Source organism: Empidonax traillii, unplaced genomic scaffold, assembly GCF_003031625.1.
Source record: "Empidonax traillii isolate 1590-97213 ecotype Southwest subspecies unplaced genomic scaffold, ASM303162v1 scaffold461:size861717, whole genome shotgun sequence".
Lineage (NCBI taxonomy): Eukaryota > Metazoa > Chordata > Aves > Passeriformes > Tyrannidae > Empidonax > Empidonax traillii.
The window spans coordinates 597,021-624,935 of record NW_020955654.1 but is presented as its reverse complement, the minus strand read 5'-3'; the positions used below and the strand labels follow the sequence as shown (position 1 = coordinate 624,935).

At 57.5% G+C, this 27,915-nt stretch overlaps 5 protein-coding genes and 1 long non-coding RNA gene across 7 annotated transcripts; 4 read left to right on the top strand and 2 right to left on the bottom strand.

The window, feature by feature from the left end:
• The first annotated feature begins 375 nt into the window (after positions 1-375).
• Positions 376-1,375, top strand: LOC114063328 (interferon-induced transmembrane protein 2-like). The gene is made up of 2 exons (XM_027895525.1): positions 376-829; positions 1,196-1,375. Exons 1-2 carry the CDS (start codon positions 602-604, stop codon positions 1,373-1,375), a joined length of 408 nt encoding a protein of 135 aa, XP_027751326.1. The 5' UTR covers positions 376-601.
• A 2,268-nt stretch (positions 1,376-3,643) lies between these two features.
• LOC114063327 (dispanin subfamily A member 2b-like) lies at positions 3,644-4,651 on the top strand. Its single transcript, XM_027895524.1, has 2 exons — positions 3,644-3,832; positions 4,490-4,651. Exons 1-2 carry the CDS (start codon positions 3,644-3,646, stop codon positions 4,649-4,651), a joined length of 351 nt encoding a protein of 116 aa, XP_027751325.1.
• Positions 4,652-5,609: 958 nt separating this feature from the next.
• On the top strand, positions 5,610-6,769 carry LOC114063312 (interferon-induced transmembrane protein 5-like). The gene is made up of 2 exons (XM_027895508.1): positions 5,610-5,768; positions 6,531-6,769. The coding sequence occupies exons 1-2, from the start codon at positions 5,610-5,612 to the stop codon at positions 6,747-6,749; spliced, it is 378 nt and encodes a 125-aa protein (XP_027751309.1). The 3' UTR covers positions 6,750-6,769.
• PSMD13 (proteasome 26S subunit, non-ATPase 13) lies at positions 5,793-27,913 on the bottom strand. 2 transcript variants are annotated; one of them, XR_003572543.1, is made up of 14 exons: positions 27,733-27,913; positions 27,554-27,632; positions 26,850-26,884; positions 26,708-26,763; positions 26,458-26,501; positions 26,199-26,285; positions 25,284-25,455; positions 24,759-24,838; positions 24,553-24,678; positions 23,848-23,910; positions 23,365-23,445; positions 22,702-22,818; positions 21,596-22,159; positions 5,793-5,815 (listed from the first exon to the last, which is right to left on the bottom strand). XR_003572543.1 is itself a non-coding variant. In XM_027895484.1 (13 exons), exons 1-13 carry the CDS (start codon positions 27,825-27,827, stop codon positions 22,064-22,066), a joined length of 1,131 nt encoding a protein of 376 aa, XP_027751285.1. In that variant the 5' UTR covers positions 27,828-27,913; the 3' UTR covers positions 21,479-22,063. The 2 variants fall into 2 exon arrangements, 1 of the variants encoding a protein (XP_027751285.1); XM_027895484.1 differs by lacking the exon at positions 5,793-5,815 and having other exon boundaries at positions 21,479-22,159.
• Positions 8,416-15,851, bottom strand: PGGHG (protein-glucosylgalactosylhydroxylysine glucosidase). Its single transcript, XM_027895463.1, has 13 exons — positions 15,605-15,851; positions 14,912-15,122; positions 13,650-14,085; positions 13,278-13,397; positions 13,046-13,177; positions 12,629-12,740; positions 12,146-12,218; positions 11,504-11,640; positions 11,162-11,295; positions 10,817-10,912; positions 10,566-10,663; positions 8,888-9,099; positions 8,416-8,796 (listed from the first exon to the last, which is right to left on the bottom strand). The coding sequence occupies exons 1-13, from the start codon at positions 15,849-15,851 to the stop codon at positions 8,732-8,734; spliced, it is 2,073 nt and encodes a 690-aa protein (XP_027751264.1). The 3' UTR covers positions 8,416-8,731.
• On the top strand, positions 18,492-19,928 carry LOC114063317. Its single transcript, XR_003572545.1, has 2 exons — positions 18,492-18,622; positions 19,708-19,928. It is a non-coding gene; the product is annotated as an uncharacterized LOC114063317 (long non-coding RNA).
• Positions 27,914-27,915: the final 2 nt, after the last annotated feature.

The following is a 27,915-nucleotide window of genomic DNA, read 5'->3' as shown; positions in this document are numbered from 1 at the left end:
CGGCTGGGGGTGTCAGAGGGGGGCCCGGTGCTGTGTGGAGGGGACCCGGTTTAGGGTCTGTTATTCACACACTCCAAAACGCTCAGAGTTGTCCCCAGGTGGCCATCTGGGAGAGGACAAGGACGGGGACAAAATAGGGACGAGGAAAGAGGAGGAGCAAAGAAGAGGGTACAGAAAGAAGGGAAAAGAATGGGGTAAAGGTTGGACAGAAGGAAAGGGGGCAAAAAACGGGACGGGAATCGAGAAGGACAGAAAGAACAGGGTAAGGGAGAAAGGGGGCAAGGAACAGGTAAAGATGGAGACAAGGAAAGAGGGAGGCACATGAAGGGGCAAAGAAAGTAGAGGGGAAAGGAGTAAGGAAAGGGGCAAAGAAGGGAACAAGGAAAGAGGTATTGAACAGGGATAAAGAAGGGGACGAGGAAAACGCGTCCAGGATTCTTCCCGCCCTTACTGGGACATCCGGAGGGGCGGCCTTTTCCCACCAAATCCTCAGCCTCGAGGAAACGAAACAGCCTCCTGTGAGACTGCCCTCCCCCAGTGCCACCTCCTCCTCAACCACACGGTTTCCCCTGTGCCGCTGCCGGTGTGCACCTGCCCCTGGATGGAACAGTCGCTGCCACCCTACGAGATGCTGCCAGCGGGGATGAACATGGACGAGATGCCGCCAGGGGGGATGAACATGGACGAGATGCCCACGACCACCTGCACAACGGTGCAGGTGGAGGAGGAGCAGCTGCCTCCCCGAGACCACCTGGTATGGTCCTTCTGCACTGCCCTGTATGGCAACATCCTCTGCCTCGGGCTCCTGGCGTTCTTCTTCTCTGTCAAGGTAAGGGACTTGTGGGGGAGGAGGCTGAGGGTAGGGGGCAACGGCGGGGACCCCACTGAGCCCACCCCACTGAGCCCACCCCACTGAGCCCACAGAATGGCTGGCTCCAGGGAGAGCCAAGGACCTCACAAAGCTTCAGTTCAGGGGTGTCCAGTGAACCTCACAAGCTACAGACCAGAGGGTTTCCCATGGAACCCACAGAGCCCCTCTCCATGGAGCCCTGGCCCCACAACGTCCTGGAGTACCCCTGGTGTTTTGGGGGGATTCAGTCCAGGGGTGGCACCTCCAACCCCTCTCACACCCCCCTACAGCCTTGAGCCCCCCGCCCTCCCGACCCCACTGACTCTCCCCTCTGCCTTCCCACAGTCCAGGGACCGCAAAATGCTGGGTGACCACAGTGGGGCCCTGAGCTACGGCTCCACGGCCAAGTGCCTGAACATCACGGCCCTGGTAGTCAACATCATCGTCATCGTGATCACCATCGTCATCGTGGTCTTGGTGGTGAAATCCTACTCCTACCACCCCTACCACCCTTACTACCCTTAGCACCTCCTTGCTCCATGGGCAGTGAGCACTCCTCACCCCTCAGGGCCAGGGGGTGCCCGCTGGGGTCCTGTGCCACTTTCCTCTCTGCTCAAAACTTTTCTTGAGCCCTTGCTGATGCTGGAAGTGCCTGGGGATGGACACCCCTCCTGAGCACCCCTAAAAGGGTTGTGACCTCTTTGCTGCTTTGCTCTGCGTTTGGAGCCCCAGCTGACTCAAAACAATCCCCGGGAGAAGTATTGTTTTTGGAGAAAACCTGGTTTAAATAAAGATTTCTTTCACTTTTGCCCCGGCTCGGTTTCATGTTGGCAGGAAGAGGCTTAGGGTCCCCACCACCGCAGCGTGGCTGGCTGAGAAACAACATCGGCCCTTAGAGGTGCCTGGGGGGTGGGAAGGGAAATTATCTCTCATCACAGAAACAATGTTCGCCGACACATCCGGCTCCATGAACCCGGATACTGCACCCATAGGGTCACCCTGAGGGTGGGGGGAGAACCTCACCTGTGCCAGGGTGCCACCCAGAGCACCCACGTCCTCACCGGCCCTCAGGGAGGGCTGGGAGCAAGCAGAGCTGAGGACCAGCTGGACTGGGGGAGGCGGGATGTGCCAAGGGCTTTGAGCGGGATGAACTGGAATGTGACTGTGGGACAGTGGGGCTGGAGAGGCTCCCAGAGGGAAGGGGCCGGAGGGTGCTGTGGCTCCATCCCGAATGGCCGTGCTGCACGTGTCCAATAGGCTGGATTCCACTGCTCTCACCTGCAGCAAGGTGATCTGGGATACTTTTATGGTTCACAGACAGGAGCCCAGCCGACCTGGGAACAGCTGCCATGGGAAAGCGGGGAACAAATTATGTGCCTTGCTGGCGTGCACAGCTTTTGCTTTCCCTGTGAAAATCTCTTCACCTCAGCACACCAATTTCCTCATGATTACCTCCCCATTCCCTCCCCACCCTGCGGGGCAGGAGGGGCGGGGAGCCGTGCTCGGTGGAAGCCACATCCTGCGGGGGGGGGGAGGGGGGGGGAGCTGTGCTTGGTGAAGCCACACCGAGTACCAGCCCTCCCCGTCCCCTCACTGGGAGAGCTGGCAGGGAAGCGGGCAGCGATCCTCGCGCCTCCGGCCGCCGCACGTGCCGCTCACTGTCCCGCCCCGGCGCTGTCCGGAGTGACCCGCACAGGGACCATGGAAAATCCTGGCCCAGGTCCATCTGGCAGAGCTTCAGCTATGCAGCTGTCCTGGCTTCCCTTTTCCCCTTCGTGCTCCTCGCTCTGGGCAGACCCTGGTCCTCGGGGCTGGGGCCCTGCAAGGACGGGAACAAAACCCTGTTTTTCCCTCTCCCCGAGAACTTCGGGCTCCTGCCAAGGCACTGCATTCGTAAGATGTCAGAAATCCCACTCACAAACACAGTGGGTATTTGTTGCAGGATCCCTGGCAATGAGCACCCGGTGAATCACTTTTTTGCTCCGTTTTTTTCCCAGAAAACACGGGCTCCTTGCTGCAAACGGGGACCTGCTGCCTGCCTGGCCCCAGCCCTGGCCTGCCCAAATCCCAGCACATCCCATGGGGACTTGGGACAACACAGGCCATTGCTCTGAGATCCCCTCTTCCTCCTTCTCCCTGTTTTTATCAACAGCTTCCAACACAACCCCAGAGTGTAGCCCAATACAAGCCAGGAAAAAATCAATCCTTTCCCAGCCCAAACCAACCATCAGCAAAACCTTCTTCCAGCCTGTGACCACACCGGGCTGCTGTGGAGAGATCCCTCCAGTCCATCCACTCCAACCTCAAAGTCCTACAGACTTCACTCGGAGTCCCCAAAATCCCCTTGAGTCCCCTCAGAGTCCACAGGGTCCCCCAGAGTTCCCTTGGAGTCCCCAAAGTCTCTTTGAATCCTCCCAAAGTCCCCAAGCGCCCCTGGATTCTCCCAAGTGCTCTCAGAGTCCCCAAGGTCCTTTGGAGACCCCCCAAAATCTCAAAGTCGTTTCAGAGCCCCCAAAACCCTTTAAGCCCCTCCCCCCCCCCGAAGTCCTCAAGTGCCATCAGATTCACTGAGGTCCCCTGGACCCTCACAGGGTCCTCTGAAGCCCCCAGGGTCCCCTCCGAGGCTCTCGAGTCCCTTTAAGCCCCACCGGAACCCCAGAGCTGCCCTGCACCCCCAGCCCACGCGGGAAGGGGGTCCCGGATGGCCGTATCCCCCCCCCGCGCGGGGCGGTGCGGGGCCAATCCCCCGCCCTGGGAGCGCTCCATTCCCGTTCCAGGAGCTCATTCCCGGCCATGGAGCCCCGGCAGGCGGACGTGTGCATCCCACTGCAGTCCTCCGGCTGGGGGTCGGCTCCCCCCGGCCCCCGGGCAGACCCACCACCCCGGGACTATGTGCTCTGGTCGCTGTTCAACGTGCTGCTGTGGTGCGCAGTGGGCGGGCTGGGATGCCTCGGCTTCCCCCCGCTCGTCTACTCCATCAAGGTGAGGGGGGCGACCAGGGACCCGCATCCAACACCCCGCGTTTAGCCCTGATCGGCCCCGGGACACCTCATGCAGACCGACCCCTGGCCAGCTCCTCCCCGGACCCCGCGACTGAGCCTGGCACAGGACCTCCGGCACGTTCCGACCCCCTCCCCGACTCGGGACCCCCTGACTGAGCCCAGCCCGGGATCCCCTACACATCCTGACTCTCTCCCCGACCCAGGACCCCCCAACTCAGCCGGAGAACCCCGATATGTCCCGACCCCCTCCCCGACTCGGGAGCCCCTGACCCAGCCCGACTCAGACCTTTCCATCACCTCGGGACCCCCCAGTCCTGTCCCTCTGACCCAGCCCTCCCTGACATCACTCTGGTCCCCAGATTCCATCTCCCGTCCTGGACCCCAGATCTGGTCTCCCATCTCCAACCCCTTAATTCCACCCTGCCCTGGGACCCCCAGTACTGTGCCAGCCCCCGAGCCTGCACCCCCCAGTGCCGTGACTGCGGGGCAGGTGGAGGAACAGGCAGTGCCCTGTGGCTTCACCCGCTGCCCCGGGGGATATACCCCTGGGGTCTCAGCACAACCCTGCAGCCTCCCCCGGACCGGGTAGGGCCCCCAACCAGTTCCGCCCATTCTGAGTCTGCCATTTACCCCCCAGGCCCGTGACTGCAAGCTACTGGGGGACCTGGAGGGTGCTCGGCGTCACGGCTCCCGCGCCAGGGTGGCAAACATCATCTGCTCCGTGCTGGCAACCCTCATCTTGGTGATCTTCATCATCATTGCCATCATCGCCATCAGCATCCTATACAGGAAGCCCTGACCGCCGCCTGGCCCCCACTCGCGGGGGGCTTCTCCCCCTCCTCCTGCCCCCCAAATGTGCCCACTAGGGGAGCGGAGGCGAAGGGAACGAACCCCGTCTCCTCGCTGCTGCCTCCCGGGTGTCCCCGCACCCTTTTCTCTGCTCTTGTGCTTCCTAGCACCTGTGACACACTTGTCAGTCCCTGCTGCCACCAATAAAGCTCGTCCTGCCAAACCCCCTCGTTGTCACCTCATTCACCGCGGGACAGAGTAGAGGGTCCTCGCAGGTCTTCGTGGGACCCTCCTCCTTCTCTTCCTCCTCCTCCTTTTTCTCCTCCTTCTCTTCCTCCTCCTCCTTGCCATGCCTCCATCCCACCGCAGAGCAGAGTGCTTCCAGCCTAGATCCCAAAGAAGTTCCTTTCCAAAATATGAAGTGTGGCAAAAGAAGAAGATTAAAGACCCTCCGTGTTTTTTGGCCCCGCCCCCTTCCACCCTGTAGCCCCGTCCCCCCCACTGCCAGGGAGCCCCGTGGATGCAGCCCTTCCACCTTTCCCTATAAACTTCCCATTTCATCCACCCGGTGGCCCAAAGGTGCTGCCAAGGAGGGTCTGCCCTGCCCAGCTCATTTGGAGGGTTGGAGGGCCGGGAAGTACCGATGTCAGTGCCGCGGGGGTCCTGGTACCGGGGGTCTCTCTTGGGACGACCCTCAGACGGTGTCGGAGTCACCTCGTGGCTCCATCGCCGCGCAGTGCCCACGCTGGAACCATCCACGCTCCTCATCACAGGCGGGAAAACTGGCTATAAAAAGCCTTCCCAGGCTCGCCATCCCAGCCCTTCTCCCAGCCCGGCCTGTTGGACAACCACATCCCGCAGAGCTGTAATTTCCCGGGTTTATATTTAGCGGAGCAGGGCTATATAAGCGGTGCCCGGCCGTGCTCCCCCCCAGGTTGCTGGAGCCCCGGGAGCCCCTCTCCGTGGCCATGGACACCTCGTACCCGCGGGAGGACGAGCCGCCTCGCAAGCGGGGACCACCCCCCGCCGCCCCCCCACCCCGCGACCACCTCGTCTGGGCCATCTTCAACACCCTCTACATGAATTTCTGCTGCCTGGGCTTCGTGGCGCTCGCCTTCGCCGTCAAGGTACCGGCACCCGGCAGGACCGGAGCGCTTGGGGTCTCCGGGAATCCCTTGCCACCTGGATGTCAAGGGAGGGATTGCCGAGGAGGCACAGAGCACCTGGGATAATTCTGGGCGGGGTGGGGGTGGGGGTGACGGAGCCCAACACCCTCCAGAGGCAGGTGACACTGGCAACTGGTGAATCCTCCCTGCTGTGTTCCTGCCACCTATTATTATGGACATTGTGGGACCCCCTGGATAACCACAGCCCCCTGCCCACACTCCAAGGACCAGCTGCTTCATCCCACAAAGTGCCGTGGGGGCTGTGATGCCCCCAGCCCCCCGGCCCAGCCCTTTGGCAGGAGCAGCTCCAGCTGGACTGGACCAGGTGAAAAGATGGGGGCTGGAGCCAGTGAGGCTCTGGAGGAAGCAGGAGGGGAAATCCCAGCTCCATCTGGACTAGACCAGAACAGAAAGATGGGAGCAAGAAGGAGGTGGTGCCAGTGAGGCTCTGGAAAAAGCAGGAGGGAAAATCCCAGAGGCAAAGGAAGTGGGGCCAGAGGGGAACGAGGAGTGTGTGGAACAGGGGCAGCCTGGGACAGATGGATGGATGCAAGGGGGCTGCAAGGGGGCCAAATCCCTCGAGTGAGGCTGGGAGAGGCAGAGGAGGAGGCTGCAGGAAGGGGGCTGAGGGAAAGGGGTTGCAGGAGGCAGCTGCTGGAAGTGGGTTGAGGGGAAGGGGGCTAAGAGAAAGGGCTGCAGGAGGGGTCTGTCCTCCCGTTGCAGGCGCGGGACCGGAAGGTGTCTGGGGACGTGGAAGCCGCTCGGCATTTCAGCTCCAAGGCCCGGTGCTACAACGCCCTGGCCACGGCGGGCAGCGTGGTGCTGCCACTCCTGCTCGTCGCCCTCGTCGTCACCGGTGTCATCCACCTCTCCAAGCTCGCCCAGGAGTCCGTCGGCTTCTTCACTTACCAGCTCAGCGGGAGCGACGAGGAGGACCAGTGAGGGGGGCGGGGTAAAGGGCTTGTGGAATCTCCTTCGCGTCGCTGGTGGCTCCCCCAAAAAAGGCCACCGCCCCTCTCCGCCACTCCAGGCCATGGCCACCAGCTCTGACACCCACTGGGTTAGGGGGCAGCCCCAGGGGCTTCTCCCCCACCGCTGTGACCCCTCCCTGCCTGGCCTGACCCCGCTCCCGACCACACTTTGGGAAGCAGAGCAGTTATTTTCATTTATCCTGTGGGGTTTTTTTCTCTCTCATTATCTCGTGTGGAGCTCAGCCTCCCTCCAGATTCCGTGATCACTATTTAAACCATTAAACATTTCACACAATGTGAGTTTCTGCCTGTGGAAGGGTGGGGAGGCAAGGTGGATGCCAAAGGAATAAACATAAACAATGATTTTTGGCTCTAACCGGGCTCCTTGCAGGCAGGAGATGCCGCAGTCCCCATGACCACTGCCCACCGGGACCGAGGAGGGGAGGGAGCACAGAAGCTCCTTGGGGACAGGCTGCAGCAAATGGTGTGTCCCCCTCCCAGTGGAAGCTGACACCCTCAAACTCATTGCAGCAACACAGACATTCCCTGCAGGTCCCTGTCCAGGACGGGGTGGGTGAGTGTGGGACGCACCTCCCCTGCTCCCTGCTGTCCCTCCCTGGGCTGGAGACGGTTCATTTTGGCTAAAGGGGACTCAAGGATCCCTTTCTTGCTGCTAAACCCCCTTTGACTAAACCTCGCTCAGTGTGGGGCTTCATCCCAGCCCCATCCAAATCCCAGTCCGGGTGCAGCTCTCCGGACTGGAACCAGAACGAGGGGACGGTGCGTCTCTTTGTCCTGCCAAGAGCTGCAGCTAATTATGGGCTGGTGGCTCTGATGAGGCCGGAGCAGAGAGCCCGAGTAATTACACGGCAGGAGAGTCCCTGCTCCTCCCCTAAGCATTCCCAGATGCCGCGGGGCAGGGAGCGGCCGCGGGGCTTTGTATCGACGCCGCCAAGATTCCCGGGGTTGGTTTGGCGAGGACAGACCCCGCGGGGCCCTGCTTCCACCCAGGGCTGCTCTGCGCTGAGCCCCGGCCACGGGGGAGGCAGGAGAGAGGATGCTGTGGGGCACCATAACCCCCCCCGTACAGGCACAGCTCTTCCCTGGGGTTTCTGGGACACCAAAAATGCCCTGAGCAAACCTACAGCAGCATTTTGCTCTCCCCGAGGCTGCTCAGGCCTGGAACAACACTGCTTCATGTCACCATCTGACATGAAAACATCATGGATCACTGATGTCCAGGCTTCCTGCAGCCCTTCAGATGCCAAGTTAGAAAGGATTTAACTCCAAAGCTGCTTGACAAGAACGGGAATAATGTAGATGAGGGGTTTGAAAACACGGTAGGGATGTTATACACCAAATAACTCAACAGGAAAGGAGATCTGTGATGCCCACACAGGGCTAAAAGGCTTTTGGCTGTGTATTTTGGCCTAATATCAGTGCCAAAACACCACTCATCTGGTGAAGCAGCAGTGGCTGAGGCTCCACAACCCTTTGAGCACACAGAGAAATGTGAGGGGAAGGCAAGGGCAGTACAGGGGCAGTATGTGCTGGAGGAGCTGGAGTCAGGGTCACAGATCCATTCAGGAAGGGGCTTCCTTACAAATGCAGATATGGAGAGCACAAACAACTCCTGGGTGTTTAGAAAACTCATTTGAAATGGTCATTTTCAGGCTTGATTTCATCTGTGCCAAGTGAGAGAACCTGGAGGTGTGCGAAGGGGATTCTGGGGCTCAGTGCCCCCAGAACAGACATGCTGACCCCCTGCCATGGTCACAGCTCTGTGGACATCCCCCCTTCCCGGGAACACAAGGACAGGTGGCACACTCAGTCCTGGGGGGTTAAGGGTTCATGGCACAGCCTGGGACCCCCACTCTGCCCGCTGTTACCTTCCCCCTTTCTCAATATCCCAGATCTGCTGGTCCAGCTGGCAAAACCTGGATCAGCCAAGGCTTAGGTGGTCCTGGAGGGTGACTTCTGGATCCAGCCGGGCACTGTGGGGAAGGAGACACTCTGCCCTGCAACAAAAACACCCCTGTGTGAGATATGGGAATGGTTTCTCCCCAAATTCTTTATCTCAGGGAGCGGAGCCAGGTGCTGCTGCCGTACCCTCCCACAGGGGAAAATGGTGCCCCGACTCCAGTACTGCCTCCAGGGGAGATGCCAGAGGGTCTCTGGAGGTCTCAGTCACTTCCACGCTGATCTCTGCTGTGGTGATGGTGAAATCCAGTTTGTTGCCCAAGTAGGAGATGCCGGAGAGTTTCAGCTTGGTGATGTCGTGGGGAAAGGCAGGATTGAAGCGGAGGCTGGACCTTGTGATCCTGGAAAGGCAGGAGCACGTCAGGGTGGAAACAGCAGGAGCCATGGATGAACAACCTCTGGGGTGTGGCCACCTCTCCAGGCATGGCCACCTTGTGCACCCTGGAGGTGTCTGAAAGTATCCTCAGTGCATCCAAGGATCTCTGGGCAAACCCTGAACACACTGATGGACCATCTGGTGAGGAGCTACAGGGGCCATAATTTCACAGTCCAGCATCCAAAGACACTCCTGTCCCTCTCCAGTTCCACAGTCTGGGCCTGAGCTTTCCTTAAGGTTGGATTTTATACTTTTCTTAATTAAAAAAAAAAAAAAAGGAGAAAAATATATTGTTCTTCTGGAAGAGCTCAGTTCCAGACACCCATCTCAGCTCCCACTCCTGCGGTTTGGAGGGCTGGAAGCACAGCTGTTCGTGCTCCTTCTCCAGAGATAATGGAGCAAACAGCCTGACACTTCCTCCACCCCTGATTCAAAGCCAAACAGCCTGTGTGGGTGTTGGCTCTGGATGAGGAAAAACAACGGTCACTGTTGTCTCCGACCCAAATCTTGGCACACGAGAGCTCTTGACCATCAACTCCAGAATGTTGAGAGGGATTGGAGAGGGCTCGAGGGAGGCTCGAGGGCCTGGAGAGTCCCAGTGCCAGGCAGGATCTGTGCCCTATGATGGGGAAGGGGGGAGCAGGGTCCCTAGGGCTGCACAGTGTTATCCCAACCTCTGGAAATTTGGCCAGAGCCCCAAAGCCCGTGGCTTGTGCCTGTCCCACAAGGGGCCCGACCCGACACACCCTGGGTGCCTGGAGACCTCCCAGCTCGGCCAGAGCCGAGGCTGAGGTTTCCAGCTGGGAATATGGGAGCTCACACCCAGCTCCACCAAGGAATGGGTGGGTTTTCCAGCTGGGAATACGGCAGCTCAAACCCAGCTCCACCAAGGAACTGGTGGGTTTCCCAGCACCTCTGGCCACACACACAGAGTAAAAACACATAGTTAGTGCTGGAAGTTTTCACCGGCAATCAAAAGGCTTGATCCAGCCTCAGTTAAACCAAGAATAGGTTTAAGAGGCGATGGCTTCAGGGTGGAAACCACCAGATACGAGACACAGCTCTGAAATTATATGAACAGCTCCCTGTTTTCCCGAGATATTTTAAAGCTGAGCTGATGCCTGCTCAGCACTTCCCTCCACGGAGGCTCCCAGATCCATGTGTGTGCAGGGGGCCACAGAGGGGGCTGTAGAAGGTGTTTCCTCACCCCATCAAAGGAGAAAAGATGATGTTACAGAAGGTGTTTCCTCACCCTCTCCAAAGGAGATAGGATGATGTTGCAGCTGAGCCAAAGAACAGGCTTAGGGAATAGTATTTTACTTCCCAAATGTGACCCAGATTGAGTCTCTCACCTGTTCCCAATTTTGCTCCAACCAAACAGGGACATTTTAAGGGACAAGCAGGAATTAAATGTGACATAAGAGGCCTCACCTGAACCCTGTGTAGCCGAAGAGGATGGCTTGCAGAAATCCACCCATCCCTGTCAGGAAGTTCACAGCTCCCGAACCATCCGAGTTCTCCACCCAGATCTGCACCAGCACGAGAAAGAAACAACTCAAGAGTTGATCTGGGACAATGCAGGCAGTTTTGTGGGTTTAATATCCCTGTCACACATCTGGGGTGTCACCTACTTGGGAGCAGGTGAGACACAAACCAGAGGGACTTGCAGCCCCACCACTCACCTTGAAGGGCTCTGTGATGTTGCTGAAGCACTTGTACAGTTGGCTCTGGGCTCTCTGCACCTCCTTCAGCTCCAGCCAGCCCACGGCAAACATGCTCTGACAGAGGGGGAAAGGGTCTGTCGCTGCTGCTGGTCACAGTGCAGCAGAGCAGCACCTCCACTGCCTCCATCCCACCCAGAGTGAACACACCCCGCACACATCCCGGCTCTGTGCCATCCACCCTCCCTCAGGCTCTGAAGCAGGTCTGATGAATCCTGCCTGATGGGTCTGGCAGTGACTGTCCTGGATGGAAACACACCTTCCCCCCCGGGGGGAATCCCACCCTGGGTGCTGCCCTCCCCTTACCCAGGTCATGGCAGGCCCAGCCGGGTCGGTGACAGGCTCATATGTCTCCAGGTCGTTCCTCCGGACCTCAGTGCTCATGGGATGCATCAGTGGGAACCCGAGCAGGACCACGTCAGCTTGTTTCACTGGCTCCCCTGGGGAGAGGGGCCAGTCAGACAGCGGGCACTGCCTGGGAATGGTGGCCCAAGGGGCTTGTTGGACCGCAGGCTCTTCACACCTGGGAAGCGGTGGGAACTCTTCTTTCACCATTCCCAACCTGAACCAGTCAGAGTCCTGCTCCTTCCAGGATCAGAAGTGTGACCCACGGCTGTCTCCAAGGGCTGGCCCTGCCTCCCTGCTCACCTGGGCTGTAGCCATCATACTCGGGGTGATATTGCCTCTGTGCATCAAAAGGCACTTTGATTTTCCTGGCACAGTCCTCCCACTCCTCTGGCACTGGGAGCATCAGGTCCCGAGCAACTTCAGCGGCAAAGTTTAAGCTGGAAAAAGGGAGAAACAATGGTTTATGTCAGGGATGGGTGACAATGGGAGGAGAAAGGGGACAGAGGGAGATGATGGAGCTGCAGAAGAAGCTATTGTGGAAGAACAGAGGTCAGAGATTGAGCCGGGGGGTAACACCTTCTGTCATGGAGCCAGGAGCCTGTTCCTCCGGCTGTGGGTGTCTCCAGCTGGCTAATTGCACAGACATCTCATGGAATGCATAGGGAGAAGCCCTGCTGTGAAGGGAGATCCCTCTCAGTCTCACATGGGCACCTAAAGAGTGGCCATGGCCCCACCTACTCCTTCCTCTGACTGCAGGGGGGTGACAGGGAGAGGGGTGTGAGGAGATGGAAGGAGCATCCCCTCGGGAGCCCCACTGCCTCCTGTCCCTGCAGAGTGGGAGAGAAGAGAGCCAGGCAGTGCTTCCAGGAAGCAGAGAGCTGGACAGTGTTTCTAGGAGGCAGAGAGCCCGGCAATGATTCCAGGAGACATTCCACACTTTACCTGCGCCGGGCCACGGCGTTGGTGTAAGCAGAGTTATCGACCTGGTGGTGATACTCGTCTGGGGGCATGACACCTGGGGGGACAGGAGGGGATACCTCACACCCCAGCACACCCAGGGGTCCTGGGCCCCTCCTCAGGGACATGGCTGGAGAAAGGGGACCTTCCTGCCTGCCCATCCTCTGGCAGGATCCCACATGGTCTCAGTGGGATGCTCAATAGAGAACATTCGTGGTGCTGGTGGTGAAGGAGGAACAACCTGGGTCACAGCTTCAGCTGATGGGTGTAGGTACCTCATCCTGAGGGCATCTCCCCACACTTCACAGAAAAGGGAGCCTTCAAGTCATGGAATCCCAGGGTAGACTGCATTGGGAGAGGCCTTAAAACTCATGCAGTTCCACACCCCTGCCATGGGCAGGGACACCTCCCACTAGACCAGGTGACTCTGAACCTCTGCTTTTCACGCCCTTCCCATGGCACAGGTACCTCTGATGTGGTAGAGCTGCTCCTCCTCACTCCACACCATCCTGCTGCACCAGTACTGAGCTACGGCTTCCACCAGCTCCCAGCCTCCATCCTCCTGGAACAGCTTCTGGTCCTGGGGGAGCCAAAGCCAGAGAAAAACAGGGGTAGGAGGGACACTCCACCAGACCCCAAATCAGCAGGAGGTCACAGAGGCTCTGAGGAGATGGAGAGGACAGGAGGGAAAGTCAGAAAACTGGCCTGGATTGAGCCAACAGGGTGCTGAGACACCCACGGGAGCAAGGACCTTGGAGGCAAGGCTGAGGGAGGGACTCTGCGCAGCAGACAGAGCAGAATTCCTCTGGGAAGGGACAGTGACAGTCACCACGTGTCCTGTGGGCCCTGCCACTGGGCCACCCAGGTGGTACAAACTCCCTTTACCTGTGTGGTGCAGTAATACTGCTCAAAGGCCACCAGGACATCCCCGGTGATGTGGATCTCTTGGGCTCCATAGATCTCCTCGGGGCAGACTTCACGGCCAGTGGCTGCACTCTCCCACGGAAACTTGGCTCCCTGCCAGGAGAAAACATCCCTGAGCACATCACCTTAAGGGGCTCCCCTCCTGGGGACAAGGGGCTGGTGACATGCCCTCAGGCCAGTGCCCCTGCCCCACCTTGTAGCCTTGTTCCCGTGCGTTGTGTACGGCTCCTTCCAGCGTGTGGATCCGGTACTCCAGGATGGCTCGGGCAGCTTCAGGGTAAAGCAGCAGGATGTTGGGGAACATCCAGGTGTCCTGCGAGGCAAGGAGGTGGGATTGGCTGGTGGGACACCCGAAGGCTCCCCGCCAGCTTCACCCTTCAGTGGAAGGATGGAGTGTTCTGTATCCCTATTAAAGTATAGTCTTCACCATCCTTATTAAAGGATAGTCTTTTCCATCCCAATGGAAGGATAGAGTTTTCCCCATCCCAATAGAATGATGGCATCTTCTCCATCCCAGCCACTGTGCCAAGCCCCCAGGTTACCAGCCAGCAGGGTCCCCGCTCACCTGGTCCCAGAAGATGTGTCCCCAGTAGTCCTCCCCCCGGGTTCCGTTGGACAAGCCGCCAGGGCTGATGCCATGGAAGACGAATCCCGGGCTGCCCCGGGGTGGGAGGGCACTCAGCAGGTAGTAGAGGCAGCCGTGGAGGGCCTGCTGCAGGGCAGGGGGCCCCTCCAGCTGCACGGAGCAGCCCCGGTACAGCGCGGCCCAGGTGCGGATGTGGGAGCGGTGCAGGGCCCCCGTTGCCACCAGGGACAGCCCCTGCACGTAGCTCCTCTTGGCCTCCTCCTCACTTTCTGCCACGGCCGTCAGGAACTCCCAGCAGCGCTCCTGCTCCTCCCCACCCAGCGTCAGGGAGGGTGGGACGGGCGTCCAGAGCATGTGAACAGTGGGTCGGGGTCCCCCCTCCACCTCGGGAACCAGCGTCTGCCCATAGATGTAGCTGTGGGAGACACGGAGTGGTGGGGCAGGGAGGACTCCCTGTACATCCAACACCCAGAGGGGCCTCCAAGGTGGCAGGCTCCATTCCCAGATGGAAGCTCCCTCATCCCCACTCTTCAGCTCTGCAGCTATCTCATCCCCAGTGTGCAGGATGCTGAGATTCATCAGAGAATCCCAGAATGGTTTGAGTTGGAAGGGACCTTAAAGCCCATCCAGTTCCACCCCCTGCTGTGGGCAGGGACACCTTCCACTAAACCAGGTTGCTCCAAGCCCCGTCCAGCCTGGCCTTGGACACTTCCAGGGATGGGGCAGCCACAGCTTCTCTGAGCAACCTGTGCCAGGGCCTCCCCACCCTTACAGAGAAGGATTGCTTCCCAGTATCCCATCTAAGCCTGCCCTCTTTCAGTGCAAAGCCACAACAAATGGTCTCCAGTCCCAGGAATCTAGTTCTAAACGTCATCTCCTCCAAACTCCCCCTCTTCCCCACTTCTTTGGAATCACATCTGACCCCTAGGGCCTTTGCTGCTCTTACACATCAGTGTAAGGGATAATTCTGGAGTTGCAACTAATAAAAATGTTTCTATGCTTAATTTGAAAGGGGGGGGCTGTTTATACACCTGCCAGGAAAAAGCTGATGTGCAAAAGCCTCCAAGCCACACACCAGTCCAGCCCCACACCACTCACCTTTCCAGCCTCAAACCACCCACCATTCCAGCCCAGCTCCTTACTGCTTACTTCTGCAGTTTAGTCCCCAAGGGAGAGTGGACAGTGTGCCACAGCCCACGGAGGGTGGGCTCAGGGCAGAGACCCCCATCCCCCAGACTCACTGTGCTCCCTGGAAGTCTGGCCCTGGGGTCAGGTCCAGGTCCTGGCTCTGTGGCACGAACGAGGTCTGGAGCTGGATGGTGATGGGCTCTGTGGAGCGATCCAAGCGCTGGATGGTGACACTGAAGGCCATCAGGTGGACCAGGGAGTGGTGGGCATAGAGCTGCTGGGTGGCCACATAACCAGGGGACTGAATTGTGTGGCTGAAGGTCCCTGTAAGCACAGCGAGAGCCTTTGGCACCCCCAGGTCCTGGTGTTCTGTCCCAGGTTCCTATCTCTTCCCTATCTCCTGGTTCCTGCTGGCCTTTCCCAGGTTCAGATCCAGCTGTTTGCCAAACAGCACTGCTGACACTGAGCCTGGCCAAGCTGCTGAGGGATGGTTTGTGCCATTAAACATTTTATCCCAATTTGCTAAGCCTGTCCCCAGCAGGGATTGAGCTACAGCCTGAAAATTACTTATTTTATTGTTATATTACTTACACGTGAAAGGAGCTCATGAATGAAACCTATTACATGAAAGGGGAATTTTTCCAGCTGTTTCAGAAGAGCAACACCCTGAGGTGAATAGAGAACGAGCAGAGGTGACTGCACGGAAGGGAGAATTTAACCTCTGGGGGAGGGTAGGGAAAGAGCCTGGGGGGAGGGTCTGCGCGGCACAATCGGGATGGGGGGATCCTTCCCTGCTCCCAGCTCACCTGTCCGGGTGTTCAGGGCGAAGGTCTGGGCGGGGCTGTCCGTGCCAGGCAGGGCCATGCGCACGCTGAGGGGGCTGGGGACGTCGGCGCGGTGGGTGTCCCCTGCGGCCCCGCTGTACACGCCGCCCACGTGCAGGATGTCGCGGAACACACGGGTGCCCAGGTAGGCGTTCGTCACTGTGGGCAGCAGCCGCGGGTCCGCGGGCAGCGCTGGGGCCGTGAACACCGCGGGGTCCCCCTCGGCCATCGCTGCCAACTCCACCTATGGAGCACGGCGGGGACAGGGGGTGAGGGGACAAAGCGCCCGGCACCCCCCGGGACACACCCTGGCCGTCACGAAGGTGCTGCTCACCTGCCCTCGTCCATCTCCCGTCCCTTTTAGTGTCCCCTCTGATCGCCCCCAGCGGTTTTCCTCCATCCCAGCTCCCTCTCCACCCCTTCGCCCCATCCCGGCATCTCCTCCAGCTCCCCTAAACCCCACAGCCTCACGGGCTTCATCACTTCTCAAGCTTCCTCCTCTTCCTCTTCTGCTACCCTCTCTGTGATGGGATTGCACCAGTTTCTCCCAGTACACACAATCACCTTCCTCTTCTGGCCTCCTCTTCCTCCCCAGTGTTGTTCCATGACACTTTGAAACACTCCGTGTCTCCTGAGTTTCCCCCTTTCCCAGCTCACTGCAACTCTCTGTTCCCCCTCGCTCCTGCATCTCCAGCTCAGCTTCCCGGGGCAGGAGCTTTCTCCTTCACTGATAGATTTACAAATATATTTGTTCCAAATATATATAAAATTAGAGACTAAAGATACGTACAGATATAGAAACGTGTAAACAGCACCTGACAAAAGGGAGCTGCAGCTGGCTCCTAGCAGTGCTGGGCACTGGACTAACACAGGAATGATGAAATGAGGCTCTGAGAGACTCTGGGCTGAGCTGGGAATCCAGCTGGGGTAACATGGGGTCAGGGAAGGCCCCCAGATCACTCCCTGACAGCAGCCAGATGCAGGAGCTTTCAGGCTCAGCTCGGTTTCCTCACTGAGACTGAACTGGGAGGAAAATCCTGCCTTCAGGAAAGTAAAAAACCCCAACCCAGCCCAAGCCCAAGGGTGGGGAAGCGAGGAGGTGGGTCTTGCCTTCTGTCCGGGGCTGAGCTGAGCCCTGGCCGGGAAGGTGGAGGGAGGCAGTTCCAGGGAAGGACAGACGGAAGTTGCCCAACCGAGGGAGAAGGAAGGAAATCGCTTTTTTTCCCCTTAAAAAAAAAAAAAAAAAAAAAAAAAAAAAAAAAAAAGATTAGAAAAATAAACCTCTGCATGCAGGTGCTTGCCCAGCTCAGCTCAGCACCCGTGGCAGGACCGCGGAGGTCCTGGCTCTGCCCCACACCCCGGGAAGGAGGAACTGAAAGAAGAAACCAACTCGGACACTGTAGGATCCAATAGATGCCTGAGAAGCGAAGTGGAGAGCCCGGGGGAGCAGCACACTGCTCCCAGCCAGAGCCACACACTTGACCATCCTGGGTCCCCAGCCACGCTCTGACCCTCCTCCTCACCTGTTTTCAGGGGGAGCAGACCTGGACTTTGGCTTTGACCCACTTTTTCCAGTTTCCCTCCTGCCAGCCCTCTATCCCTTCATGGCTTTTCCAGGCACAGCTGTGTCCCAGTGAGCCCCCACCCCGGCTTCCCGCACCCAGGAGTGCCACTGGGATCCAGCTCCATTCCCCAAATCCCTGACCCCCCCGGCAGCTTGAGCAGCATTTCACTGAGTTACTCCCAAAGAGGGGACAAGAAGACATCCATTATTCCCTGGCTGAGCTGCCCTGTGCTCCAGGGCTGCAGCAGAAAGATCCACAGACACAGAATCTCAGAATGGTTTGGGTTGGAAGGGACCTGAAAGGCCATCTCATTCCAAGCCCCTCCATGGGCAGGGACACCTTCCACTAGCCCAGGTAGTTCCAAACCCCGTCCAGCTGGTCCCATTGTGGTGGGTCAGGGATTCAGGGATGGCACCACCGGCCTCTCTGCCCTGGTGCTCACAGGGATTATTTTATTAACCAATCCAGCACTTACCAGATTGACATTACACATCTGTCCTCCGCTGTAAATCCACGGAAAAGCCCCCATGCAACCGGGCCGGGTCAATCCTGTGGCTACCAACACCCCAGGGGTGACTTGAGGAGACCCTGACGAGCAGCAAAGGGCAGAGCCTGAGCAGTTACACCTGCTCTCACCTCTACTCCTTTTGTATCCCAGGATCAAATCCCAGGTGTGCCCCAGCAGGATTCATTCGTCCTTTCACTCGTTCCTCACAACCAGCAGCTGGTCGTGGCACAGGCTGAGTCCAGGGCAGGGGCAGGAATAGCCATCCCTTGGAGAGCAGCCATGGGGGCTCTGCAGAATTGGACCCTGTTCCAGCAGGTGCTGGCACATGGGGACGAGGGGTAACCCCACCAGCACACACCCCTATTCCTTCCCATTATTAGAGGAATAAGGAATTCTAGAAAGTCCTTTCCCACAGAATGGTGTTATGAGCAGTATAAAACTTTAAAAGGCCACAGAAGAGAAGTTCTGCTCCAAAGGAAAAGGTCTGCTCCAAGGGAAGGGGAAGCCTCTGCTCTCCAGCAGAGCAGTGTCCCCCTGTGCTGACTAGGGACAGTTTTTGGCCTCAGAGCCTTGGGCAGTTGGGCGCTGCTGAGGAAAAAAAAAAACAAACTGAAAACAATTAAGGGAAGAAAAATTAAGCGGAGAACAATTTGGGAAAATCTTTTCCACCTCAGGGTGTTCTGCCCTGCGCCCTCGGAGCGCAGCAGGTCCTGCGTGCCGAGAGGTGGCGGAGGGAGGGGGGGTTGGTGGCAGCAGTGACAGTGACAAGCTGAGCAGCTGCAGAGCCAGGAGCAGCGGGATCGCCCTGACAGCGCCATGAGGGTCTTCCAGAGGGGCTCCCAGATCCTGGCGGCTGCACTGCGGACCCCCCGCACCCCCCACGCCCAGCTCAGGTCCCACCCCCCCGAGCACCCGCTCTCTGCTGCTGTGAGTACCCGGGGGGGCTGAAAAGGGGGGGGGACACCCCTACTGGAAGGGCCCAAACCCCCGTGATAGGGACAAATTATTTTTGTTGGGGGTGGAAGCAAAAGGGGAGAGGGAGGCACAGGGGGAAGGTGCCCCCAGGCTCCAGCCCACACCCCCACAGGGGTCCATGCCCTGCTCCCCCCACCCTCAGGCTCCTGCTTCTGTTCAAGCCCCTTTTTAAACCTTTGAGGTTTGGGGCATACACTTAGGGTCCCTCACAGCCCAGGGTGTCCCCCAGGGAGGTGAAGCCAAGGGACAGTGGGACACTGGTGGTCCCTCAGGGGCAGACCTGGGCCCAGTCCCCCCATCCTGGGACACTCAGCCCAAAGCCAGTGTCCCCATGGACAAGGACAGGGGCTGCTGTCACCACAGAGCCTGTAGGTCCCACTCTGGCGACAGTTCCCCCCCCAGTCCAGATCCTCCTGTGCAGGGTGAAACAAGCCGGGAAAAAGGAGCTTTTCACCAAAATCCTGGCTGGTTCCCACTCCACCCCTTGTGTGGGCAGTTTTCCCCCTGCTGCCTTTCCAAGGTTTGCACGAGCCTGGAGATGCTTTTTCCAGCAAAATAAGTGAAAGGAAGGTGCCAGTGCAGGGCGTTGATGCTGTCCTGGTGCACCAGAGAAACGAGGGGCTGCTGCTGGCTGCAGTTCCCAAAGTCATCTGAAAGTCAGGCACAGCTGCCTCTGGAAATGCTGAGGGCCCTGGCCAGAGCCTCAAGGTCAGGCACTGCTCCAGTTTCCTAGTGAATATCATGGCGGGGAAACGTGGAATAAGGGAAACAAGAAGCCTGGAGAGCTTCAGGTCTGTCTGTTGCCAGTGGGAATGGCTGTGCTTCCCCAAGTTCCTCCACAGCCCCACAGCGGGTCCATCCCACGGCCATGGGGCTGGGAAGAGCACAGAGAAGTGAGCTGGGTCCGTGGTGTTGGATGGCACCAGTGCAGCCATCCCAGGAGCCCTGTAAATCAGGGAACAACCATCCCAGGAGCCCCCCCCCAAACATCCCATGGCCCAGCTATCCCACTGATTCCCATTCCTTTTCCCCCTCAGGAGCAAGGCATTGCCTTAGTTGTGATGTTCACCTCGTTCCTGGTGCCCACAGCCTGGGTCCTGGCCAACATAGACCACTACAAGGCCAGGCCGGAGTGAGGAGTGGCAGGAGCAGCCTGTTCCCCACTGAGAGAATCCCGAGGGAAGAGCCCCCGGGACAGACCCTCTCTGGGATGGAACCCTCCAGGCCTATTCATTAAAATTCACTTTTGCATTCAGCACAGTGGCTCCTTGGGTTTGCTTCATCCACAAGTGTGTCCGTAGGGAATGACCTGGAACCCTGTCCTGAAGGCAGCATTCCCTCGCAGCAGGCTCCAGCAAGAAGGGATATTCCCTCTGGAGCCTTTACCTGCTGCAGCTGGAGCACAGCACAGGGCAGGCACCTAGTCACCTCTTCCAGCACAAGCAAGGAAGCAAAGCCAAGGTGAATTCCTGTTGGGAAGTGACATTAAAAGGGTCCCACAGAAACCTGACTGCCCCCCTCTCCCTGCAAAGGGCCTTTGTGCCCACCACATCCCAAATTATCTGTCAGGGAAGCAGCCAGCACATGAGAAAGGTCGGGTAGCAAAAGGCACTTCCAGATATCTTGGAGAAACCTCTGAAGCTGTCAGAAATCCACAGATCTCCAATCCCAGGAACTGCTCAGAGCTTCGCAGCCAGGTGAATGCTCCCACAGCACAAGGGCTGTTGGAATCCTCCTGAGAGAAGCTGTTAGTGCTTCCCACAGTAACATTCCAGGTGTTTAATGCTGATCTCAAGCAGCAGCAGCCCCACAACTCACTGGCTCAGGTGGAGCTTCCTCCATCCCAACGTGTAGGGACGCGGCCCTGGGAATGAGGGCGAGATCCGACACGGCATTGGGAAGGAGACTGTGCTCCTTTAAAGCCTTTTCCTGTCCCTGACTAGGAAATGAAGGGAACATTTTCCAGAACACTTGTCTCCTCCACACACTCTCCTGAAGTCAACAAAAGTGACAGGAATGAGCGTTGGAAGACAAGATGCAGCAGGAACTGGGAAAGTCAAATCCAGTGGCTGAACTGACAGGGAAAAGGCAGGCACTGGGCACTGAACCCCAACCCTAACCTCCATCCAGGGAGGAATTTTAGCCAGAAGGGCCTGGAAAGCAGCAGTAGAAGGGTGAGCAGGTATAGACTCCTGAATCCCAGCAGTGACAAGGACTGACCACGGATACATTGGCAGCAGCTTTTAAAAATCCACCAGCATCCCAGGGAATTTAACCAGATCCATGGACCCAACTCCATTCAATCTGAAGTCATTGCTATAACTCCCCATGCAACATCCTGTCCTGCCTCATAACAAGGAGTTTGTGCATCCATAGGGATGCTGGGAGGGATCCCAGCTCAGATCCCCATTTGTTCCACATTCTCAACCTGCACTAAAAACTTCCACCCCAGAAAACCACGGAAGCAACAGGACAAACAATCCCCAACAAAGACAATTCCCTCACAGAAAAGCTTTTAACGGCCGTGGTTAAGAAACAGAAGCAGAACAAAAACGTGTCCTGGGCTGGTTTCAGCGCTCAGTCCATTACAATTGGCTTGGGAACAGCGATCAGGGCTGGAATTCCCCACAGAAGGATCCTGCCCAGGTTGACACCCAGGTACCACTGCTCCATACTTACACAATGATCCCATCAGCAGATTAAAAACTGGATTACTCTGAGAAAGGGGTTTGCAATGTGAAACTGAGGAGGAAATGTGACACTGGGTGGGGGGAAACATGTTTTTAAAGGGATGGAGATGACACAGAATTCCAGAAAAGGGAAGGCAGAGACGTTTATTCTGGCAATGCCGCTGCACCTCGCCTGAGCACAAAGCGTTGGTGAAAGACAAACCACCCCCTCAAGTGTGTGAACATACACACCAACCGGGAAAACCCTTGGATGGAGCAAACACTCCCTCTACTGCAAATGAGGAGGGGTGAAGGGAGGATGATCTGGGGAAGAGGATTTGGGAAATGCTGCCTTGGGGTTGCTGCAGGGGCAGAGGGAGAGGGCAGCGGGACAGGCTGTGCCCCCTAAGGCCAAGACCCCTCGGTACCTGCACCAGGATCTCACCCTCCCGCAGCAGCTGGAGGCAGGAGGGACTGGGAGTGATCCATCCCCACCCAGGACGGAGCTCTGGGATCAGAGCCACTCGTGTCAGCAGAGGGAAAGCTTGACTCAAGCACCAAAGGGTCACACAGCAAAAGGCCACGTACTCCTCTGAAATACATCCCATGCTGCTCCCCCCTCTGCCCACCCAACCCCTCCATGGATTCAGTGCAGTCAGTGGTCTGAGTGCTGCCGGCCTCAGGAGCAGCAGGAATCACTCTCCTGGGGCCAGAGCCAGGCCCTCTATGTCAGGATGTCGTGGGCTTGGTGCTCCACCAGCATCTCCATGCTCCGCACATCTGTGCACCAGAACTCCAGGCGGTCCTTCATCCCTTTGATCTGCAAGGCAAGGCCATGTCTCAGCTCCTGGGAATGCCCACAGGCACCCTCAGGGACACATACCTTAGATCCCAAACTACTCCTCAAAACCCTGCACACCGGGAAAGGGTGCTGCCCCATCCCTGGGAGTGTTCCAGGCCAGCTTGGACAGGGCTTGGAGCAACCTGGACTAGTGGAAGGTGTCCCTGCCCATGGCAAGGGGTGGCACTGGATAACCTGTAAGGTCCCTTCCATCCCAAACCATCCTGGGATTAACAGCTTCTACCAGCAAATCAGCAACAGCCAAAAGTTAAACTGAAATGCACCAAAGGAATTCCTTGCAGCTGGAATTTCATATACTCTGGGTGGCTTCCACAAGGGACGTGTCAGCCCTGTCTTGTTCCATCTCCTGTCAGGTTTCTGACCACCCACTCCCTACAGGGATGTGAAAAGCACCAGGTACCCCAGGGTGAAATCACAGGTACCACGTAAAAGGAAAAGCTGATTCCCCTTCAGGACGCCCCAGGGAGGCTCATTCCCAAGCTGTGGCCCTTCCCAGTTACCTGCTGTAGGTCCAGCACACGTGGCTGCACCCACGTCATGTGTACTCTCTTGTCCACCTCGTCAATGCTGCCCTTCACCAGGCCCACTGAGAGCGCCTTCATCACCAGCAGCTCCACCTAGCAACAGAAACACAAGGAAAATTACTCAGATCACCCAGTTTCTCCCCTGAGACGAATAAAACCCTCCCTTGGTGCCCTCATAGCAGACTGTTTGCACACAGAGTCCAGAGCAGCAGCTCCCACTGCCCCCTTTCAGGTGACAGAACTGCCTTGAGACTTGACATCTCAACATACAGGAGGGAGCTCTTTTCCCCAAAACCAGATTGACTTTCTTGTCTCTGAAATCCCAGGAAAAATAAGGCAACAGGAAAAAGCCAGCAGAGTCGAAGCACCCCCAGGCAGCAGGAACAGGGGTCTGGCCAGATGGTGGGAGTGGGGCTCTTCTCCCAGGGAACAAGTGACAAGAGAACTGACCTCAAGCTGCATGTGGTTGGACATGAGGAAGGACTGGATGTGGCACTCAGTGCTCTGAGCTGGGGCATTAGGCACAGGTTCTCAGTGATCTTGGGAGGTCTTTTCAACCTCAATGATCCTAGGATTCTGTGTGACACTCTCAGAGCTCCCAGCCGGGACATCACTAAGTTTGTCTGACCCTAGACTCACCTCGTTGACGGTGACTTTGGCACTCTTGGCTATCTCCTCGAAGGTGAGCTGTCGGTGATTGGCTGGGCGGGTGAAAGTCATCTGTGTCCGGGGAACAGAGCAAAAAAATAAACCCCCACGGGGTTTTAGTGGTTCCTACAGCACTCAGAGCCTCCCTTGTGCTGCCCTGCCCAGTCTCACTCTGCATTGGCAGCCGCGTTTCCCGTATTTAACTGAAATAAGTCAAATAAAGTCTAAATTTCAAGAGTTATCACTCCAGACACCATCCCTGAGATACGAGGCTTCCTCTGCCCCTCTTCCATATCACAGAATCCCAGAATGTTTTGGGTTGGAAGGGACCTTAAAGCTCATCCCATTCCACTCCCTGCCATGGGCAGGGACACCTTCCATAATCCCAGGTTCCTCCAAGCCCCGTCCAGCCTGGCCTGGAACACCTTCATGGATGGGGCAGCCACATCTTCTCTGGAGAACATCCCAGCTCACCTCCATGAGACACAACAGCTGGATCTTCTGCAGCAGCAGCGCCTCGTTCGCAGCCAGGTCAGGCTGTGAGAAGAGAAAATGCACCAAATCAGGTCACTATGGCATTTTCCCCTCAGCCTGGGGGAGAACAGTTTGTTACACGCAGGGGCAAATCCCTGAGAGGGCTTTATTTAGGAGGGAGGAGGCCATCACAGCCCAGCCACCACCTGGGAATGGTTCCAGAAAATAAATCTCAGGAGCTGCACATGAAACACAGAAACTTTACCAGGTAGGCCAGTAGACTCACAAATCCACCTGCAAACTACTGTTGTGTCAGTAATTCCTGGGGTGGCCAGTGCAGGTAACATCCAACACCACTGTTTGCCTCACACTTCCCAGAACAGGAGCAAAAACCACTCTTTTCTACTGGAAAGCACTGCTGTTATGGAGATTAAATCTGGGATTATCTGCCTGTGCAGGACATTTGTGTGTGCTCTGCCCTTGGATCACAGGAGATTTCTCTCTATTTCTTTCCATCAACCAGAGGGGAGCCAAAAGAAAACTAATGACAGGTATCAAGATGAAATAACTCCTATACCCCAATTAGAATTACACCAGTGCACCAGAGCCAGGAATTAGGTGAAGGTAGTAAAGCAGAGGTCCAGAGGCTCCAAGTGGGCTCTGTAAACCCTGAGCTCGGGCCTTCAGCAGTACAACACCCCTCACCTGCTGCCCCCAGGCCGACTTGAGGGCCTGGAAGGTCTCCACGTTGCCACTGTTGAAGGCGAAGAGGGTGTCGATGAGCCACTGCCGGTCTGTGTTCCTCAGGGACTCCAGCACAGGGTGCATGAGCTGCAAGAACCAGGCAGGAGGGCATTAGCAAGGTAAAAATCAGCTCCCGAGGCTCAGTGGAGAAATGTGGCAGGACTTACCAGCTCCCCAAAGTTGTAAACACCTTCTCCCAGCAGCCCGGCAAGCCCCAGGGTGAAGGCTCTCTCCTGCTGCTCTGACACTGGAAAGAAAACCCAGCAAACAGACCAAAAATAATTTGCATGAAGAAAAAGCCCAAACCAAAAATAATTTAGGTAAAGCAGCAGTTTAAGCCCCAGCAGCCCCTCCCTCATCCTTCTCTGTGCCTGCATTAAACCGTTCCCACCCCTCACTCTCTCCTAAGCCTTAAATTCAGGAGCCTGCAGTAACCACAGCACAAAAGCACCACTTTTGGAATCCAGAGTGAAGATTTTTGGGGAATTAAAAGAAACTCCCCCTTCTGGCAGGGGCATTCCCCCCTCCCATCACCCTTAGGAGCAGAACCCTGGGTGGGGTCACTGCTCGATCCAGCCAGGCCTCAGATCCACCACGGCACGGCCAAAACAACACGGATAAAAACCTCTGCCAGGGCGTTTATTTGGTAGAGCAGAGCATGGAGAGTAGGACTTTCCAGGCAGAGGAGTTACCTGGCAGGTCCTTGACCTCGATGCAGCCCAGGAAGCGCAGAGCATCCTTGTAGTAGGCGGCGTGGTTCCCCACCGTCTGGTAGTACTTGCTGGAGAGGTCGTAGAAGCGGCTGTGCACCGAGGTCACCCCTGGCAGGGTGTTCAGCAGCTCCTCCACCTCCTCGATGGTCTCCTGGGCAGGGGGAGACCTGCCTTTGTAAAGGGCAAGGAGCACCCGGTGCACCGCTGGGATCCCAGACGGGAGGGTCACAGCGTTCCCAGGTGGGGCCCAGGGGCAGGTGTGACACCCCAGGAGCCACAGCCAAAGCCACCACCAGGGTATTTACGCACATATTGACATGCTTATCCAAAAATAAAGCAGGAGTCTCCCTTCACACAGTAGTGGGGGGGGGGAAACCACCCCCAAACCAGGCCAGTAGCTGTAACTATATATAATGATGGCTTTAAACTGAAGGAAAAAGGTTTTGGGTGGGATTTGGGATAAATCCTTCCCTGTGAGGGTGGTGAGGCCCCAGCTCAGGTTGCCCAGAGGAGCTGTGGCTGCTCCACTGCTGGAAGTGTTCAAGGCCAGGTCAGATGAGGGCTGGAGCAACCTAGGATAGTGGAAGGTGTCCCTGCCTATGGAACCATTCCAGCATTCCATGGTACACACACATACAAAGCCATCACTCTGCTCTTGCTCTAAGAGATCTAAAGCTGCACTGCATGAAAATCCTCATTTTGGGTTTAAAAGAGGATTCTAAAACAAGTCAAGGATGACAAAGCCCACGTGCTTCACTCAGGCAGCAACACTGCAGGTCACCAGGAGCAGCTCCCACACGCTGGGAAGGCTCACCAGACTCTCTGAGCTGGGAGCTGGGACAATCAAGGAATGCCCCAGCACCCCAAAACCACCCAGCCCGGGCCACCCCTCACCTTGGTGACCTGCAGGTCCCCGATGTTGAGCTTGAGGGCCCCGATGGCTGTTTTGCACAGGATCACGGCCTCGTCGCTGCTCTTCACCTGCAGGGACACAGGGAGACCTGCCTGGAGTGCCACCTGCAGCCAGGTGGCTGGGACAGGGCTGGGTGCACCCCACTGATCACATTCCTGCAGTAAAATCCCTGGATTTCACAGCACAGCTGTCTCACACACACACACACTGGACTGCCGCAGGGAGCAGCTTCAGATATACCTTTTCCCGAGTCTTCTCCAGGAAAGTCAGGGCCACGTTGGGATCTGGAGCAGAGGAAAAAACAGGTTTTAAAAAGCAGCAGTGCCAGGAGGTCCCGTGGAGCTAAACTTCACCCCTAAATATGTTGTTTACTGCATTCCTGAAGTGCTTTCCCTTCCGAAAGCAGCAGTCTGAGATTCCCCTGTGCCTGGCCACGTTCCACAGGGATCAGGGGCTGGGAGCAGCACAGGGAGAAGGTGAGGACACGCACCTGTCATCTGCCGGACCACATGCAGGATGATCTCCACCAGGGACAGGGGGTTCACCCTGCAAAGAGCAGCTCGGGGTCAGCACAGGGCCTCCAAACCCCCCAGGTGACCCCAACCCCCCCAGGTGACCCCCAGGTGACTCACCTATGCTCAAACTCGCTGATGAAGTTCTCGTAGAGCTGTGGGGGACAAGGACAGGGACACTCAGGGCCAAGGACACACTCCAGTTCAGAGTTTTCACTCTTTACTTCCTCTCTATTCCAGCTCGCTTGAACAACCCTGGGAGTGCCCAAGGCGAGGCTGGACAGCGTTTGGAGGGACCCGGGCTAGTAGAAGGTGTCCCTTCCAGGGAGGGTGGAGCTTCCAACCCAAGTCATTCTATGATTTTTCCAACAAAGTGGGCATCCCACACAGAAATTCCAGCACTGTGCAGAATCTAGGAGCCCAGAATTACCCATTTTAGTTCCTCCCAGCTCCGAGGAAGGGCCTGAGGGAAGCACCTGTGAACACCCCACACTCCACCCTGCACTCGGCAAACCCCTTGTCACAGAAGAGGAGCGGAAAAGAAAAATAAAAATCCCCCTGCACCTCCTAAACGTAAAAAACTTAGAGCGAATGAAAGTAAAGAATCGCCCCGAAAGTTACAAAACCCCGACACATTTAATTTTAGCCGGATTTTCACGCAGACCCCGCAGGCTCACAGGAGGCGAGTCCACCCGGGTCAGCGATTCTCCGAGAGGATTATTACAGAGAGGAGCCACAGGCTGAGTTTTCGCCGGTAAACTCCCCCTCCCCATCCCTGTGCCACGGGGAAATCCCACACCCGGCAATCACCACCCCCCCCTCACCTTGATGAGCCCATCGCCTTGGGCGAAGCAGGGGTCCTGCACAAAGTCCAGCACCTGCAGGGTAAGCTGGTGCCACAGCCTGGGGACACAAAACACCCGCCGTAAGACATCGGGAACAAACACCGGGAACAAACACCAGGCATTCCAGCCCCCCCCCCACCCCCGGCTTCCGCGCTCACTTTTTGTTGTAGAGCTCCTCGAGGCGGTGCCACACGGCGGCCTGGCCTGGCCCCGCGCTCTGGCTCTGCTGCAGGAAGCCCGGCACGTCCTTCATGGCGGCGGCGGCGGCGGTGGGACCGGACGGGCCGAGGGCACGGCGGGGCCGGGGCGAGCAGGCCGCGCCGCCGCCGGGGCTGCGCACT

What these genes read in the sequence shown, in the direction of transcription:
- PSMD13 (XM_027895484.1), bottom strand. Translation starts at nt 27,827, where the DNA reads ATGAAGGACGTGCCGGGCTTCCTGCAGCAGAGCCAGAGCGCGGGGCCA. An exon ending in AAGGCGATGGGCTCATCAAG is followed by an intron (nt 26,885 to 27,553) that starts GTGAGGGGGGGG and finishes TGTCCCCCACAG; the next exon opens with CTCTACGAGAACTTCATCAG. An exon ending in AGCTGTTGTGTCTCATGGAG is followed by an intron (nt 23,446 to 23,847) that starts GTGAGCTGGGAT and finishes CCCCGGACACAG; the next exon opens with ATGACTTTCACCCGCCCAGC.
- PGGHG (XM_027895463.1), bottom strand. Translation starts at nt 15,851, where the DNA reads ATGGCCGAGGGGGACCCCGCGGTGTTCACGGCCCCAGCGCTGCCCGCG. An exon ending in CGCCCTGAACACCCGGACAG is followed by an intron (nt 15,123 to 15,604) that starts GTGAGCTGGGAG and finishes CTGTGCTTACAG; the next exon opens with GGACCTTCAGCCACACAATT. An exon ending in CACGGGAACAAGGCTACAAG is followed by an intron (nt 13,178 to 13,277) that starts GTGGGGCAGGGG and finishes TTCTCCTGGCAG; the next exon opens with GGAGCCAAGTTTCCGTGGGA.
- LOC114063312 (XM_027895508.1), top strand. Translation starts at nt 5,610, where the DNA reads ATGGACACCTCGTACCCGCGGGAGGACGAGCCGCCTCGCAAGCGGGGA. An exon ending in CGCTCGCCTTCGCCGTCAAG is followed by an intron (nt 5,769 to 6,530) that starts GTACCGGCACCC and finishes CTCCCGTTGCAG; the next exon opens with GCGCGGGACCGGAAGGTGTC.
- LOC114063327 (XM_027895524.1), top strand. Translation starts at nt 3,644, where the DNA reads ATGGAGCCCCGGCAGGCGGACGTGTGCATCCCACTGCAGTCCTCCGGC. An exon ending in CGCTCGTCTACTCCATCAAG is followed by an intron (nt 3,833 to 4,489) that starts GTGAGGGGGGCG and finishes TTTACCCCCCAG; the next exon opens with GCCCGTGACTGCAAGCTACT.
- LOC114063328 (XM_027895525.1), top strand. Translation starts at nt 602, where the DNA reads ATGGAACAGTCGCTGCCACCCTACGAGATGCTGCCAGCGGGGATGAAC. An exon ending in CGTTCTTCTTCTCTGTCAAG is followed by an intron (nt 830 to 1,195) that starts GTAAGGGACTTG and finishes GCCTTCCCACAG; the next exon opens with TCCAGGGACCGCAAAATGCT.